Raw genomic sequence first — 19,260 nt, 5'->3', positions numbered from 1 at the left:
TGGCCTAGTTCTGCTCCTATGTTTTATGGCCTTAATAAACCCTTGTTCTCATTTACAAAAACAAATTGTAGAATGCTATGAGGGATTCTCTAACTGTCTCGTAATGGCAGGTTATAATATGATGTGTTATGTTTCTGTTAAACGGTAAAGTAATAATTGAACTAATTATCTTGCAAGTATTGAAAACTGCTAACGCTGGAAATCTGAGTTAAGGACTAAACCCACTGACAACACACAACAGATGGATCCCACCTGAACAGATCGAAAGCCTTTGTTAAATTGGCAAAAGAAAATGTCCTCTTGCTGTAAAATGTTCCAAGGAGAAGAACATAACACTTAGAAAGTCTTCTCTAGTTAATTGTTAATACCAGCCCCATGGAAGCTGCTGTATTAAGTAATGAAAACAACATCTTACACCAGATGGTTATGGCACGCTGTACATTTCAGTATGTGTATTAGGATTCCTGACAGGGTGATTAAGAGCTTTGCTTTTTTAATTTAAGGGACAAACAAGCTGCTACCACATTTGGTTCATTGGGTTGAGATGAGACATTTGATTAATGTTCGATTTCCTACGTTAATCAGTTACCTCATTGGCAATCAAAGTTCATAGAGAATTGATTTGGTTCATCCCTCTCAAACTCAAGAGGAACAATGGAAATGAACGAGACCAGCAGCTACTACCTTGCTGCCCAGACCTTCAGCATCTCAGATATTATAGTAATCGTGGCTTATTTTATCCTGAATGTCTTTGTTGGCATGTGGGTAAGTGCTTGGTATTAATTGTTGCCTATTAGTTTCTACAGTTTGTCTCTGTCCTTTAAGAATTGGCCTGTTGTCCAAATGGTGAATCAACTGAATAAACTGTAGCTGAAGATTTATTCCATAGTTGATTTAAACCTGACCATCCAGGCATCAAGCAAGCATCCTACTGAAAGGTGACACAGTATTCCATTAACAAACATGAGAAATTGAGGAAGTCAGCTGGGTGTATGATCTCTTATTTTGATACATGATATACTGGAGTTTGTCTTTAGCACATCCAATCTAGGCAAGAATTAAACAAAACTGAATTTAAATCTTGAAAGCCATTATGATTGTTTAGCAAAAATAATGCTTGGGATTAGTAAGTTTTAATGGTCCTGATGAAGGGTCTATGGTGAAATGTGGACTGTTCAACCTTCATTGATGCTACCTGATCTGTTGAGTTCCCCTAGCATTATGGTAACTTTTGATTGTTCTTTTGATTCTTTCTCAGAGTATTAATGCAATGCTGATCTTTTTAAGAATCTCAGTACTATCTTCTGTTGAGTTATTCCCATTTGGAATCTTTGAAAGGAAACCCCTCTGATTTCTGAAATGTCGGAAAATTATTTCAATCACACAGGATTTTGTACACAAGTTGAGAACTTTGCACTTGGCTCAGGATTGAAATTAGGTTTTACTCTGTAATTAAAAAAAAGACATATATATTGAAATTCACAGTACGTGGGCAGGGTCATGTCAACTTGCACTTTTGCCTAAACATGAAGAGAGCTTGGTCTCTTAACCTTGTTTGCTCATTCATGTATCTGTCTGAGTCGCTTTCAATATTATTTCTGCATTAGTGAAACGAAAGAGCCACATGAATATCTGTAATAAAAAATATAGAATATGCAGGAATATCTCAATGGATCTAGCAGCATCTGTGTGATAAACTCCAACAAAAGGTCACAGATATGAAATCCAAGCTTTCTTTTCCCACAGATGCTGCCTGATTGCTGAATGTTCCCAGCTTTTTCTGATTTTTTAATCTTGTTACTTCTTTATTTTCTGTGGGAGTGACTGCACTGCCCCCAGGAACAACATTCAGCGAGACATTGGTAGATCTAATAATTCCCTTTTCCCACTCAATTTCTCCGATAGCCTAAAAATGTTCCTATTCCAGTAGGGTGGTACGATAGCGTAGCTGTTAGTGCGATTCGCTTTACTCCGCCAGCGATCACTGATCAGGGCTCAATTTCCGCAGCTGTCTGCAAGGAGTTTGTATGCAATTTGCATGAGCGTGAGGGTTACCTCCGGGTGCTCCTGTTTCCTCCCACATTCCAAAGATGTTTGGTTGGGGTTGATGGAGCTATGTTGGTGCTGGAAGTGTGGTGACACTTGTGCGTTGCCCTCGGACTGTGTCGGTTGTTGTAAACAGCACATTTCACTGTATGTTTCAACGTGCACATGACAAATAAAGCTCATCTTTAAAGATCTTTAATCATTTATTAAATTTTTCTTATATTTTATGGGAGTACAAAGAAGGTTCACCAGATTGATTCCTGGGATGGCAGGACTTTCATATGATGAAAGACTGGATCGACTAGGCTTATACTTTCTGGAATTTAGAAGACTGAGGGGGGATCTTATTGAAACGTATAAAATCCTAAAGGGATTGGACAGGTTAGATGCAGGAAGATTGTTCCCGGTGTTGGGGAAGTCCAGAACAAGGGGTCACAGTTTGAGGATAAAGGGGAAGCCTTTTAGGACCGAGATGAGGAAAAACTTCTTCACACAGAGAGTGGTGAATCTGTGGAATTCTCTGCCACAGGAAACAGTTGAGGCCAGTTCATTTGGCTATAATTAAGAGGGAGTTAGATATGGCCCTTGTGGCTAAAGGGATCAGGAGGTATGGAGAGAAGGCAGGTACAGGGTTCTGAGTTGGATGATCAGCCATGATCATACTGAATGGCGGTGCAGGCTCGAAGGGCCGAATAGCCTACTCCTGCACCTTTTTTCTATGTTTCTATATACTTCCGATGTAAAGATCTCTGAAGGTTCACAACCTTCTCAATGAAGCAGTTTCTCTTCACCTCGGTCTCAAATGGCCAGTCACTTTTTGTAAACTGTGACCCAAATTCTAGACACATTCCATCAGGGAAACGTCCTTGCGTTATCATCAGTGCCATCAGGACCATTCCTGATCTTTTACACTTCAGTGAAATCGCTCGTCATTCCTAGAAGCGTTGTGGAGTACATTTCCACAGGCAAATCCCTCATCCCTGGAATCAACTTGGTGAACCTCTACTTCTCCATCTTCCTTGCCAAGCTTTTAAAGCAATGCGTTTCAAGCCCAAAACTGTACACAGTAACCCAGACGTAATCTTGCCCGAGAGCAATGCAACTGTAACAAAACATTTTCTTCGTTTTAACATTTTATCAGTTTGCGGAGAAATCGTCTTCACAGCTCTCTGGAGAACTTCAGCCAATGATCTTATCTCAATGACCTCTGGCTTTCTCTTCCTTCAAGTTCCTCAGTACTTCATTTATACACAGTCCCTTGTGACCTCAGGACCTTCTAAAGCACATTGCGTTAATAGCATTAAAAAGCAAACTGGGTCTATTCCAGTTTACGGGACAGTAATGGGCTCTGTCTACACTTCCTGCTGACTCGGGAAAGCAGATAATCATAGTCCTTTCCTAGCATGGACATTCCCTCTTCTCCCACCTACCACTGGGCAGAAGATACAAATGCTTAAAAACATACAGACCACCAAGGTGAAGGGCAGGTTCTGTCTTGTATAATGAAGATGAACTCTTGACCTTGTGGCCAATTGCACCTTACTGTCTATTTACACTGTACTTTTTCTGCAAATGTTACACTAAATTCTGCTTCAAAGTTCAAAGTACATCTATTTTTGAAGTATGCATACTATATACAACCTGAGATTTGTCTTCCTGCAGGCAGCCATAAAACAAAGAAACACAATAGAGGCCATTAAAAAAAACCCACACAACAAAGACGGTCAGACAACCAATGTGCAAAAACAAAGAACTAATTGTGCAAACAATTAAAAGGTAAACAAATAACGTACAGAACCTGAACCGTAGAGTCCCTGAACATGAGCTCAGAGCCAGAGAGCCAGTTCAGCAATGAGGCAAGTGAACCCCGTCGAGGAGCCCAGTGGCTGCAGGCCACAGCCACAGGGTCCATTCAATGCTGATGACTGCAGGCCACAGCCACAGAGCCAGTTCAGCGTTGAGGGAGGGCCGATGACCGCAGGTCACGGCCACAGAGCCAGTTCAGCGTTGAGGGAGGGCCGATGACTGCAGGCCACAGCCACGGAGCCAGTTCAGTTCTGAGGGAGTGCCGATGACTGCAGGCCATGGTCACAGAGCCAGTTCAGCGTTGAGGGAGGGCTGATGGCTGCAGGCCACGGCCACAGAGCCAGTTCAGCGTTGAGGGAGGGCCGATGACTGCAGGCCACAGCCACGGAGCCAGTTCAGTTCTGAGGGAGTGCCAATGATGCAGGCCACGGCCACAGAGCCAGTTCAGTTCTGAGGGAGGGCCGATGACTGCAGGCCACAGCCACAGAGCCAGTTCAGCGTTGAGGGAGGGCCAATGACTGCAGGCCACAGCTACGGAGCCAGTTCAGTTCTGAGGGAGGGCCCATGACTGCAGGCCACAGCCACAGGGTCCATTCAATGCTGATGACTGCAGGCCACAGCCACGGAGCCAGTTCAGTGTTGAGGGAGGGCTGGTGACTGCAAGCCATGGCCACAGAGCCAGTTCAGTTCTGAGGGAGGGCCAATGACTGCAGGCCACAGCCACAGAGCCTGTTCAATGCCGGTGACTGCAGGCCAGAAGCACGAAGCCAGTTCAGTGCTGATGATTGCAGGCCACAGAGCCTGTTCAGCGTTGAGGGAGTGCCGATGACTGCAGGCCATGGCCACAGAGCCTGTTCAGTGCCGATGGGAGTAAGCCTCACGGAGTAGTGAGCTGAATACCGGTTCAAATCGCGCAAATAATGAATAAAAAGATAAACAAGAACACAAGGAGTATGAACTACAGAGTTCCCGAAAGTGAGTCCACAGCCGTGCAGCCTGTTTGGCGCTGAGGTGAGTGAAAACCCATCCAGGAGCCCGGTGGCTGCAGGGCAACAATTGCTCTTGAACCTGGTAGCATGAAACCCAAGTCTCCTCCATCTCCTGCCCGACAGTAGTAGTGAGAAGAGAGGAAGACCAGTCAAACGCAGGCAGACAGCGCTGAACACCTGTTCATTTTTCACTCTCGTCCTCGACTATTAATCCTGTTCGACACTTTAATCAGTGCAGAGTATTGATGCCAACCACGGGTTCATCTTCCACCATCGGGCCTTGAGGCAGCGTAGGTCCCCAACAACGACTAGCCGACTGTACCTACACTCTCATGGGTCTAGTTCGCCAAACACCCTCCCAGGATGTTGCAAAAAGGGCCAGATCGTTTAGTCACAAGCAAGAGGAAATCTGCAATTGCCAGAAATCCAAGCAACACGCACAAATGCTGGAGGAACTCAGCAGGCCACGCACCATCTAGGAAACGAGTTCAGTCGACGTTTCCGGCCGAGACCCTTCAGCAGATCGTTTAGTCAGTACAAAAGTACATTCTTAAAAGGGAAATTCCAGGCTGCACCCTGCAGCAGTCGCAGTTCAGAAGTATATTTATGACAGCATCTAGTAGTTTTGTGTGCCGTCTGTAAAACAGTTGGTTGTTGGCATCTTGCCAACTCTACTCCAAAGATACTTTTCCCTAGTACCACCACGATGTACTTAACACTTTCAGATGAATTGTATGGATGGCATTCAATGCAAAGTTTCTCACTGTACCTCGCTGCCTGTGACAGTAATAAACCAATTATTAACCTGCTACGGTAGATGATTGCAAAGATTTGTCATCGAAACACAAAGGGCAATGCTAAGTCAACCATAAGACATTAAAAGTAAGTTTAAATGTATGTAATCAGCATTTTCCTCTTCCTCTAACCATAACCAGACAAGTGTTTTATAGAACTTCTTCCTCCCCCTTGAACTTTTTGCAAGCTTAGCAAGACTTCTTACAGTCTAGCCGTCGGTTATATGCATTTATATGTCACGCTTATAAGTAAAGAGATAAAACAGGATGATACATCTCACAGAGCTCAAAGGAAGTGACCACTTCTGGAAGCAGTCTGATTTGGTTGGCGACCGATTTCCGTGTCTCATATTTTATTAGGAGTCAGCCTATGCAGACTCACAGCACAGTAAGATTCTCTCACTAACTTTCCCTGTAGCTTATTCAGCATAATGGATGAATCAAAGTAATGCAGTCGGGTTTCTCTGCTCTGTATTAAATATTAGGGTCAAAGAGTCACACAGCAGAGAAACAGGTCCCTTGGCCCATTGAGTTTCTGTTGACCATCTCCTAGGTCCCTTAAGCTCCCAGTGGAGCACAGGCCATCGACGACCTCCGTCTCCATCTGACCTCTGTTCTGAGCCATTTTCTTGAGAGTAGACCTGGAGTGTCCCCATCATCTAGCTTCAGCCTTGCATCTCTCCTCTACGTGTTCTTTGGATGCACCTTTTTCATTTTTCCTTGGGATTCCATTTTAATGCCTGCCCAGTGATGTTGTTGCTTGGCTTCCTCAAGGTTTGGACAATCCACCTCCGATTCAAGTACAGAAGCAGGGAGGTTCTACTGCAGCTGTACAAGGCCTTGGTGAGACAACAACTGGAGTATTGTGTGCAGTTTTAGTCCGCAAATCTGAGGAAAGACATCCTTGCCGTAGAGGAAGTACAAAAAAGGTTCACCAGATTGACTCCTGGGATGACAGGACTTTCATATGATGAAAGGCTGGATCAACTAGGCTTTTACTCGCTGGAATTTAGAAGATTGAGGGGGGATCTTATTGAAATGTATAAAATCCTAAAGGGATTGGACAGGCTAAATGCAGGAAGATTGTTCCCGATGTTGGGGAAGTCCAGAATGAGGGGTCACAGTTTGAGGATAAAGGGGAAGCCTTTTAGGACTGAGATGAGAAAAAACTTCTTCACACAGAGAGTGGTGAATCTGTGGAATTCTCTGCCACAGGAAACAGTTGAGGCCAGTTCATTGGCTATATTTAAGAGGGAGTTAGATATGGCCCTTGTGGCTAAAGGGATCAGGGGGTATGGAGGGAAGGCTGGTACAGGGTTCTGAGTTGGATGATCAGCCATGATCATACTGAATGGCGGTGCAGGCTCGAAGGGCCGAATGGCCTACTCCTGCACCTAGTTTCTGTGTTTCTATGTTTCTGTTGGTGTATTTTGCTGACCATCATGCATCTACTTATAACAATTCCATCCTGTCCTCTTCTGTTCTCCCAACGTTCCCATCAACTCTCCCAGATTCTACTTCTCGTTAAAACACTGGGGACAATTTATAGCAGGCAGTTCGGAAGGAAACAGGAACACTTGGAGGAAAACTGCACAGTCACAGAGAGAATGCCCAAACACCATTCTGTGTGGCAGAGTTCCCAAGGAGACTGTGTAGTGGGAGAGAGAGTTTAAAAGAAGCAAGCGGGTGTAGTCTGGACATTCTGCAAGCCACTTTTTCCGAGATTGTGCATAATTAGGTGACTGGCAAGGGCTAATAAAAAGAAGTTAGGTTTCAGCAGAGTGGCCAGAGTTTGAATGGGCCAGTGTTAGAGTGGGAAGTTCAGACTTTGGCTCATAGAGGCTTCGGTGAGGAGAGACAAAGGCTCGCTTGATTTGTCTTTCTTTCTTATTACACAGTTAGAGAAAGCAGGATCGTGGAGTGCTGCTCTTACAGGGAACGTGATGCAGTCCGACCTGCTAATTTCCTCCAGCATTTTATGTGTGTGTGTGTCTCTCTAGTTGTAGACTCCCCTACCCTGAGATAAGGGCTGTGTTTTCTGCCCCACTATACAGTGAAGTCTCCACGTCCTACACTGCAGGGAAACAAAGTCCCAGTCTATCATGTGTCTCCTTATAACTCAAGCCCTCTAGTCCTGACAGTGTCCCTGTGGACCCTTTCACAACACCCCACACTGCTTCACAAGCCTGATGTGATTTTTAGCTGCCCATTACTGCTGTGCCATCAGCTTGCACACAGGGCAACCCCACAAACAACTACAGCCAAAATTTGCCAGATTTGACTGATTTTAACTATCAATCACTTTCTCTTTCTGTAACCCAAAAAAAACCACAGGAGGGTTTTTTTTAAAAATCTTCTTCCTCTTTCTTCATGTAACCCTTCCAATCTGAATGAGATAAACATCATTGACTGAATAATGGCCCTTGGCCAGGATCCTGGTGAAGAAGTATTCCTCTCTTCCTGTGACATGGTTCATGTGATCGCAGCAATTTCCTAATATACGTATATATACACCCAGTGGCCATGTTACTGGGTACACTTGAACATCTGCTGTTAATGCACATATCTAATCGTCCAATCACCTGGCAACAACACAATGCATAAAAGCATGCTGACGTGGTCAAGAGGTTCAGTTGTTGTTCAGACCAAACATCAGAATAGGGAAAAAATCTGATCTAAGTGACTTTGACCATGAAATGATTGTTGGTGCCAGAAAGGGTGGTTTGAGTATCTCAGAAACTGCTGATCTCCTGGGTTTTTCATGCACAACAATCTCTAGAGTTTACAGAGAATGGTGCGATAAACAGAAAACATGCAGGGAGCAGAAGTTCTGTGGGCGAAAATGGTTTCTGCTACTTTTAGATTTTCATTGACTGCAAATTACAGTTTCATTTGATTAGAGAAGTATTATACAAAATGATTTATTTATTATTTCAAATGTATTTCCACAAAGCTTATTTGCTGCAAGATGTTATGCATCTTTGCAGCATCTTCTGAACTTCTCAGTCCAGTAATTCCCATTTTCTTTTCTTCTTACAGTCCTCTTGCAAAGTGAGCAGGAATACACTCAGTGGGTATTTCCTGGCTGGTAGAGAAATGTCCTGGTGGCCGGTAAGTACTCAAAGATTCAAAGTACATTTATTACTTTAAAGTACACTTATTATCAAAGTATGTATGCAGTATACAACTCTGAGATTTGTCTTCCCCACAGACAGCCATGAAACAAAGAAAACTAAAATGAGTTCCTCATCTATAGATCAAAAAAACTACCTGCTGAAGATACACCCATTCTCTAATGTTGAATTTAATGGGAGCCAGCTCTAGTCTATTTAATTTATCGGTGGCTTAATTAGATTCTCAGTGTCCAGCAAGATGTTAATTGATCATCTTGCTAACTTAATGAATGTCAGGATTTTCTATTATCCTGAATCAGTTGTTCTTTGCTGTAGAATGAAAAATAAAATCTATTTTAGTTTCAAGAGGTTTGTGTAATTGTCAAAAGCTAAAGAACTGTAGGGGTTGAAAATCTGAAATAGAAGTAGAAAACGTCGAAAATACTCAACAGAACAGAACAATATTTGTTGCTTTGTAATTCCTGTAATTTTCTATTCTTTTTCTATTTTATTGCAATCCCTTAAAATGCTCTGCACTGAAGCTTGCACTTATTTTCAAGTTGAAGTTGAATTGTCATTCGACCATACATGAATGCCTCTGAGTACAACCAAATGAAACAGTGTTACTCCGGGGTCAAGGAGCAAAACACAGTACCAACAGTCATACACAGCTCAAAGCACACATAGCACATGTAATTATAACAGCACTAAACATGCAGTCACACAAAAGAATATATAATATAGCTCAAGTCCCTCTGCAACAGGCAACCGCGTGCCATTAGGGCCTGGTCGCGCTACCACCAAGGCCACGTAGCTCTCTCACTGTTGGTCTTGCCATCGAACTAGTCAACCGGATTTGCAGTATTCTACATTAGCAATGTCCAACAGGGCCTTGTGATGCACATGCTGTTGTTATGCATATGTTAAATATAAACATGAATAATTTATTGGGGACACAGGAGATTCTACAGATGCTGGAAATCCACAGCAACACACACAAAGTGCTGGAGGAACCCAGCATGTCAGGCAGTATCCGCAGGACTCTGCAAAAGTCTTAGGCATGCACATATAGCTAGGGTGCCTAAGACTTTTGCACAGTACTGTAGTAATTTCATGTATTGCATTGTACCGCTGCCACAAAAAAACCCACAAATTTCATGACATATGTGAGTGATGATAAACCTGATTCTGATATGGGTCTCTATTGTGGACTGAGAGTGGAAAGGGGACAGGGAGAGAGGAATTATTGTTGGGAAAAGGGGAAGGGAGAGGGGAGGGAGCGGGAAGCACCAGAGAGACATTCTGTAATGATCAATAAACCAATTGTTTCGAATCAAATGACTTTGCCTGGTGTCTCAGGGTTGGGTGTGTCTGCTCTTGCAACACCCACCCGGCCCCTAGCACTCCTTCTCTGTCACCAATCCCACGTCCCTCCCAATGACACTCCACCCTCGCTATTCCCAACATCCTTTGCTCCCGTCAGATTTACAAACTCGCTTTCCTCTCCTCATTGACAAATACAGTGTTGTGCAAATGCCTTAGACATCCTAGTTATATATATGTGCCTAAGACTTTTCCACAGTACTGTATGGAGAGGGATAAACAGTTGATGTCTCGAGCCAAGTCCTATTGAAGGGTCACTAGCCAATAAAGACCTTATCCCTTTTCACTCTTCCTGTTACCACCACCATTGGGGAGGAGGTGCAGGAGCCTGAAGGCTCACACTCAGAAATAGACTCTTACATACCATTTCAGAACAGACCATGAACCCGTGAACACTACCTCATTAACACAGGAGATCCTGCAGTTGCTGGAAATCCAGATCAACACACACAAAATGCTGGAGGAACTCAGCAGGTCAGGCAGCATCGATGGGGTGAAATAAGCAGTCGATGTTTTGGGCGAGACCCTTCATCAGCCCGAAACATTGACTGTTCAGTAATTTCCGTAGATGCTGCCTGACTTGCTAAGTTTCTCCAGCATTTTGTGTGTGTTGATCTGGATCTCCAGCATTTGGAGAATCTTTTGTGTTAATAATTTATTCAGTCTTTGTTTATGTATTATTTTTCACAAATTCTACTGTATTTCTTTATTTTCCTGTAAATCCCGGCAAGAAATGAATCTCAAGGTAGTATATGGTAACATATATGTACTTTGCTAATACACTGGACTGCTTTGAATCGGTGGACTGGACTGTATTCAGGGATTCATCTTCGAACCTGGATGAGTATGCTGCAGTTGTATCGACTTCATTAAAACCTGTGTGGACGCGTGTGTGCATGCAAAGACTTACTGTACATTCCCAAACCAAAAGCCATGGATGAACCAGGAGGTACATCGTCTGCTGAAGGCTAGATCTGTGGTATTCAAGTCTGGTGACCCAGGCCTGTACCAGAAAACCAGGTATGATTTGCGGAGGGTTATTTCAAGGGCGAAGAGACAATTTTGAATGAGGTTGGAGGCGCCATCGGATGCACAGCAACTCTGGCAGGGTTTGCAAGACATTATTTCCTACAAAGTGAAACCCAATAGCATGAATGGCAGCGATGCTTCACTACCAGATGAACTCAACGCCTTCTATGCACACTTTGAAAGGGAGAACACAACTACAGCTGTGAAGATCCCTGCTGCACCTGATAACCCTGTGATCTCTGTCTCAGAGGCCGATGTTAGGCTGTCTTTAAAGAGAGTGAACCCTCACAAGGCGTAAAGTCCAGATGGAGTACCTGGTAAGGCTCTGAAAACCTGCGCCAACCAACTAGCGGGTGTATTCAAGAACATTTTCAACCTTTCACTGCTACGGGCGGAAGTTCCCACTTGCTTCAAAAAGGCAACAATTGTACCAGTGCCTAAGAAGAATAACGTGAGCTGCCTTAATGACTATCGCCCGGTAGCACTCACATCGACAGTAATGAAATGCTTTGAGAGGTTGGTCATGACTAGACTGAACTCCTGCCTCAGTGAGGACCTGAGCCCATTGCAATTTGCTTATTGCCACAATAGGTCAATGGCAGACGCAATCTCAATGTCTCTCCACACGGCTTTAGGCCACCTGGACAACACAAATACCTACGTCAGGATGCTGTTCATCGGCTATAGCTCTGCATTTAATACCATCATTCCCACAATCCTGATTGAGAAGTTGCAGAACCTGGGCCTCTGTACCTCCCTTTGGAATTGTATCCTCAACTTCCTAACCGGAAGACCACAGTCTGTGTGGATTGGTGATAACATATCCTTCTCACCGACGATCAACACTGGCGCACCTCAGGGGTGTGTGCTTAGTCCACTGCTCTACTCTCTGTATACACATGACTGTGTGGCTAGGCTTAGCTCAAATACCACCTATAAATTTGCTGACAATACAACCATTGTTGGTAGAATCTGAGGTGGTAACGAGAGGGCGTATGGGAGTGAGATATGCCAACTAGTGGAATGGTGCCGCAGCAACAACCTGGCACTCAACGTCAGTAAGACGAAACAGCAGATTGTGGACTTCAGGAAGGGTAAGATGAAGGAACACATACCAATCCTCATAGAGGGATCAGAAGTGGAGAGAGTGAGCAGCTTTAAGTTCCTGGGTGTCAAGATTTCTGAGGATCTAACCTGGTTCCAACGTATTGATGCAGTTATAAAGAAGGCAAGACAATGGCTATACTTTATTTGGAGTTTGAAGAGATTTGGCATGTCAACAAATACACTCAAAAACTTCTATAGTTGTACTGTGGAGAGCATTCTGACAGGCTGCATCACTGTCTGGTATGGAGGGGCTACTGCACAGGTCCGAAAGAAACTGCAGAAGGTTATAAATCTCGTCAGCTCCATCTTGGGCACTAGCCTACAAAGTACTCAGGACATTTTTAGGGAGCGGTGTCTCAGAAAGGCAGCGTCCATTATTAAAGACCTCCAGCACCCAGGGCATGCCCTTTTCTCACTGTTACCATCAGGTAGGAGGTACAGAAGCCTGAAGGCACACACTCAGCGATTCAGGAACAGCTTCTTCCCCTCTGCCATCTGATTCCTAAATGGACATTGAATTCTTGGACACTACCTCACTTTTTTTTACTACCGCACGTTTTAAAAAATCTATTCGATGTAGGTAATTGATTTACTTGTTTATTTATTATTATTAATATTTTTCTCTCTCCTAGATTATGTATTGCATTGAACTGCTGCTGCTAAATTAACAAATTTCACCTCACATGCCAGTGATAATAAACCTGATTCTGATTCTGATTCTGATTTTGTGCAGAGATGAAGATAAAAGAAACTTAAATTTCAATACTACTCTTCACCACTAGGGGTCACTACAGACTGTATTGTAACTGGTCTCATATTTTGGGGTATCAATGCTGATAATTAGGAAAGAAAATACTGCAGCCAATTTGCACATAACAAGGTCACATTAATATCTTTGTAATTATCCCTTGAAAGTGGCATCCTAGGTCAAAAGAGTCATAAAGAAAGCTTCCTGGCACATTGGCCTTCATAAGGGAATTGGGATGATATATTGAAATTATATGAGACTGCTGAGACCTAATTTGGAGTATTGTGTCTAGTTTTGGTCACCTACCTACAAGAAGGATGTAAATCAGATTGAAAGAGTGCAGAGAAAATCACAAGGATGTTGCTGCGACTTGACCTGAGTTATAGAGAAAAGTTGAATAGATTAGAACTTTATTCTCCAGAACGTAGAAGATTGAGGGGAAATTTGGTAGAAGTACACAAAATTATAAAACCATAAGACCATAAAATTTGGGAGCAGAATTAGACCATTTGGCCTATCGAGTTTGCTCCATCATTTCATCATGGCTGATCTAATTCTCCTCTCAGCCCCAGTCTCCTGCCTTCTCTCCATATCACTTCATGCTCTGACCTATAACGAATCGATCAACTTCTACCTTAAATATACATAAAGACGTGGCCTTGACAGCTGCCACTTCTTTGCCCATTCTCCTAATCTATTCAAGTCCTTCTGTAGAATTATGAGGGATATAGGTAGGTTAAGTGCAAACAAGCTTCTTCCACTGAGGTTGGGTGAGACTCCAATCAGAGGTCATGGGTTAGGGTGAAAGGTAAAATCTTCAAAGGGATCTCCTGCACTCAGAACTTTCAGCAGTGCAGCAACCCCTCAGTGCTGCGCTGAAATGGTAACCTAGTCACTGTGCTCAAGTCTGTGGATTGGGATTTCAATTCTCGAGTTTCTGACACAGTACGTTGTGCTGCAGTAGCATAGATGTAGTGTCAAGACCTGCAATGTCAAGTCAAGTCAAGTTTATTGTTGTTTAACAATACACACGTATACCGTCAAACGAGATGATTCTCCTAACCAGGGTGTAAAGCACTGTAGTATTCATAACACACATAGCACATAACTTACGTATGAAAGTAAGGATGAAATTACAGATGGATTACACATAAATAAAGTGCATACATTAAATATTGTAAGGTACAGAACAGATTAACCAGTGACACTTTGAATACGATGCAGCAGGGAGTTCGAAGCCTAATGGCCTGAGGGAAGAAACAGTTTCTCATCCTGACCATTCTTGTTTTTATGCACCATAGTCTCCTGCCTGATGGTAGAAAGTCAAAGAGGATGCTGGATGGATGGATGGTTGGGATCTTTAATAATACTGTCTATTTTCCTCCCCTCTGTCTCAGCACACAGTCCCACATCTCTCTTTTCCATTCTCTATTCTGGTGGCTCTGTCACCTCTTCTCTTCTCCACACCAGCCCATCACCTCCCTTTGGCTCCCCTTCCCCATCCCCTTCTCCCATGCTCCACTCTGCTGTCCTATCAGATTCCTTCTTCTGCAGGCCATTTCCCACCAGGCCACTTCCCATCTTCTTACATTATCCCCTTGTTATGTTTCGTAACTCCAGAACATAAACCTAATTGCAAGAAAAAGATGGGAGGCCAAGAGATGCGAGTCTTAGTTTGTTCTACTTTAAGCAAGGCTCGCACGTATCACGCGGTATCCTCATGATGTATGCAAGTCATGTACTTTGCACGTATAACCATAGTGAATTATTTAAACAACAAGGAATGATTAATCACATAATATATTTATGATATTACTTAAATATTGCCTGACTTAATGTAATTCATAGTTTCCACAGTTTTCATAATTCATATACTATATATAATAGTAAAATTTAATAAGTAGTGCAAAATACAAATTTTAAAAAAGTAGTGAGGTTGTGTTCATGGGTTCAATGTCCATTCAGAAATCTGATTGCAGAGGGGAAGAAACTGTTCCTGAACCATTGTGTGTCTTCAGGCTCTTGTGCCTCCTCCCTGATGGTAACAATGAGAGGAGGGCATGTCTGGGTGATGGGGGTCCCGGAGGCTAGTGCCCATGATGGGGCTGACTGCATTCACAACTCTCTGCGGCTTATTTCGATCCTATGCAGTAGCACCACCCCCACTCCTGACACACACACACACAGATGCAGTCAGATAGAATGCTGTCCATAGTACATCTGTAGAAACTTGCGAGTGTCCTTGGTGACATATCGAATCTCCTCAAACTACTAATGAACTACAGCCACGGTGGTGCCTTCTTAGTAGCTGCATTGATATGTTGGGCCCAGGAAAGGTCCCCAGAGATACTGATAACTAGGAATTTGAAATTGCCCACTCTTTGAACCCTCTAAGGGGACTTGTCTTACCCTTTTTAAGGCCACAATGAGTTCTTTAGCTGCCTGAGCTGCAGAGTTCCTCCAGTGTTTTGTGTGAGGCTTAGGGTTTCCAGCACCTGTAGTCTCCTGCGTCTGTAGAGCCGATACTAGGTCAACCTGCATTGAGTTTCTCTTCAGCGGGGATTCGAAGAATCACAGATTGAGAATAACGAGGTCCCTGTTTAAACAACGGGAGAATTGCTCTGAGAGAGTGGTGAATGTTTGGAATCTCCCCCCCCCCACCCCAAAGTACTGAATCATTGAATATAGTCAGGGGTGAAATAGAAATTTCTTTGATTTTAAAGAACTCATCTCATTACAACAATCAGGAAAGAGGTATAGGAATCTGAGAATGCACACTCAGTGCTTTAGGAACAGCTTCTTCCCCCGCGATAGATTTCTGACAGACAATGAACCAATCCATGAACACAACTTCATTATTTTGCTCTTTTTTTCATTACTTATTTATTTTTTAAATACACTCAGTGGCCACTTTATTAGGTACACCTGCTCTAATCAGCCAATCATGCGGCAGCAACTCAATGCATAGAAGCATGCAGGCATGGTCAAGAGGATCAGTTGTTGTTCAGACCAAACATCAGAGTGGGGAAGAAATGTGACCTAGGTGGCTGACTATGGAATGATGGTGCCAGAACGGGTGGTTTGAGTATCTCAAAAACTGCGGATCTCTTAGGCTTTTCATGAACAACTGTCTCTAGAGTTTACCAGGACTGTTGCAAGAAACAGTGAGAGCGAGTTCTGTGGGCAAAAACACCTTGTTAATGAGAGAGGTCAGAGGAGAATGGCCAGACTGGTTCAAACCGACAGGAAGGCGACAGTAACTCAAATAACCATGTGTTACAGCAATGGTGGGCAGAAGAGCATCTTCAAATGCACAACACATTGAACCTTGAAGTGGATGAGTAACAACAGGAGAAGACCACACCAGGTTCCACTCCTGTACCTAACAAAATGGCCTTTATGCAACATTTTCATATGATGTAATCTGACCTTTCCGAATCTTTCTTCTAAACTTAAATTATATGATGAGAGGAGCGGAGTTAACGACATTATTGAACGTGTCCGATACAAGCTGTTGGTCTAGCCCTGTTTTGTTTTTTTTTTCTTGGGGGTTTTTTTTCTCTTTTTCTTTTGGGGTTTTTTTTGTTTATATATATTTTTTTCTTTTTATTTCTTTTTTAATGTTTAATCTTATTATGAGTTTGGAAGTCTTTTATTTCTATGTTACTTAAAATTCATTTTATATATGCTGATGAACATTTTTCCAACCTCTTTGTACCAACTTTGTTATTGAGTTTATAATTTTGAAAAATTAATAAAAAGATTTAAAAAGAAAGAAAGACAAAATGGCCAATGAGCTTATATTCCTTATTGTAACTTACAGTGTTTTTTAATGTATTGCACTGTACTCCTGTTGCAAGACAGCAAAGATCACAACATATCTCAGTAACTATAACCTGATTCTAGATCAATCTTTCTGAACAGGAAGTTAATTGGAAGTGGAGATGAAGCAGGGTTTCTTCCGGGGCAGGCGCTTCCATCCATTTTTATGCCATTAAGGAAGGCGTCCGTAGACCCCAGGTTGGGAACCCCTGCTCTAGGTGCTCCAGTTTCCACCCACGTCCCAAAGCCCTGTGAGTTTGTAAATTAGTTGTCCGAGTATGTAGCTGGTTGGTCAGATTATGAGAGATAACGAGAATCAAATATATTCCATTGTGTGCAGTCTGTCTGTGAATGCTACTTATCTGATGGAATGTGCCTTAGATGCAGATGCTAGTAAGTTTTTCATTGCGTCTGTGCACACATTTACATGAAGCATCATCGCAGGAAAGTAGCATCCATCATCAGGGTCTCCCACCACCCAAGTCATGCTCTCGTCTCACTGGTGCCAACAGGAAGAAGGTACAGGGCTTCAGGACTCACAACACCAGGTTCAGGAACAATTACTACCCCTCAGCCATCAGGCTCTTGAACCAGAGGGGATAACTACACTCAAATCCACTCGCCCCAATCACTGAAATGTTCCCACAACCTATGGACTTACTTTCAAGGACTCTTCATCTCATGTTTTTGGTATTTATTTTTTATTTATTATTATTATTTCTTTCTTTTTCGATTGGCACAGTTTGTTGCCTTTTGCATGCTGGATAAGGACCCAGGTTGGTGTGGTCTCTCATTGATTCTTTTTTGGTTATTATTCTACTATGGATTTATTGAATATGCCCGCAAAAAATAAATCTCAGGGTTGTACTTGGTGACATATAAGTACTTTGATAATAAACTTACTTCAAACTTTGAACTTGTACTTGAGCATGCATATGACAGTAACCGCACTTGGTGAACTGTGAGCAGACGGGTTGGCATTGTATTGGCTCCAGAAGAGGTTCACAAGAGTGATCCCAGGATTGAAAGGGTTAACTTGAGGAGTGCTTGATGCCTCTGGGCCTGCACTTGCTGGAGTTTTGAAGTTTAGAGTCTTGTGGTGTCAAAGGTTATGGGGAGAAGGCAGGAGAACGGGGTTGAGAGGGATAGTAAATCAGCCATGATGGAATGGCGGAGCTGGCTTGATGGGCTGAATGGCCTAATTCTGCTCCTAGGTCTTATGAAATACAATGAGATACAATAAGATAAATTCAGCTTTGACTTACATAGTGGGCTTGAGGGGTCGAACAGCCAGCAGCCACTCTGATTTGTGCACCCACGATCCATAAGCTCAACTACAACACACAGGAGACTCGGACTCCGGTTACCTGCCTGGACAGCTTCCAGCAGAGATCCACAGGATAGGAGTGATGAGAGTGAAAATGATTCCATAAAATTATTGGAGGATCAAAGATAAAACACAAGTGCTTCTCCAGCAAAATTAGCTCAGGAAACATTAAGCTAGCAGCTGGCAAATATTGTCGTTGTTAAAGGTACCAGACTATACTTGCTTTAATCTGATTCATTTACTGAGTCAGTCTTTTTGGAACTTGCCTGAAAATGAAAACACTAAATTAATCTGGAAATCTGCATTTAACAAAACAAAACAAATGCAGGACATGCCCAGCAGGTCAGGGAAGGTGGCAGAATGAGTGTTGCAGGACGTGAGGCATTCAATAGACATTAGACAATAGGCAATAGGTGCAGGAGTAGGCCATTCAGCCCTTCGAGCCAGCACCACCACTGTGATCATGGCTGATCATCCACAATCAGTACCCTTTTCCTGTCTTCTCTCCATATCCCTTGACTCTGCTATCATTAAGAGCTCTATCTAACTCTTTCTTGAAAGCATCCAGAGAATTGGCCTCCACTGCCTTCTGGGGCAGAGCATTCCACAGATCCACAACTCTCTGGGTGGAAGGGTTTTTCCTCAACTCTGTTCTAAATAGCCTACTCCTTATTCTCAAATTGTGGCCTCTGGTTCTGGACTCCCCCAGCATCAAAAACATGTTTCCTGCCTTTAATGTCCAATCCCTTAATAATCTTATATGTTTCAATCAGATCCCCTCTCATCCTAAATTCCAGTGTATACAAGCTCAGTCGCTCCAACCTTTCGACATATGACAGTCCCGCCATCCCGGGAATTAACCTCGTGAGCCTACGCTGCACTCCCTCAATAGCAAGAATGTCCTTCCTCAAATTTGGAGACCAAAACTGCACACAATACTCCAGGTGTGGTCTCACCAGGGCCCTGTACAGCTGCAGAAGGACCTCTTGCTCCTATAGTCAGCTCCCCTTGTTATTGAAGGCCAACATGCCATTAGCTTTCTTCACTGCCTGCTGTACCTGCATGCTTACTTTCAGTGACTGGTGAAAGTCGTTCG

At 43.2% G+C, this 19,260-nt stretch overlaps 1 protein-coding gene across 1 annotated transcript in view; it reads left to right on the top strand.

The window, feature by feature from the left end:
- The first annotated feature begins 654 nt into the window (after window positions 1–654).
- Window positions 655–19,260, top strand: part of LOC140203157 (sodium/mannose cotransporter SLC5A10-like) — a 192,052-nt gene continuing 173,446 nt past the window's right edge. Inside the window, exons 1-2 of the mRNA XM_072269046.1 lie at window positions 655–765; window positions 8,675–8,746. Of these exons, the coding sequence (XP_072125147.1) occupies window positions 655–765; window positions 8,675–8,746 (183 nt within the window). The remainder of the gene's footprint in view (window positions 766–8,674; window positions 8,747–19,260) is intronic.

This window comes from Mobula birostris, chromosome 9 (assembly GCF_030028105.1).
Source record: "Mobula birostris isolate sMobBir1 chromosome 9, sMobBir1.hap1, whole genome shotgun sequence".
In the NCBI taxonomy this organism is placed as follows: Eukaryota; Metazoa; Chordata; class Chondrichthyes; order Myliobatiformes; family Myliobatidae; genus Mobula; species Mobula birostris.
Note: the sequence above shows the minus strand (reverse complement) of the source record. Positions and strands in the feature narration are given on the sequence as shown.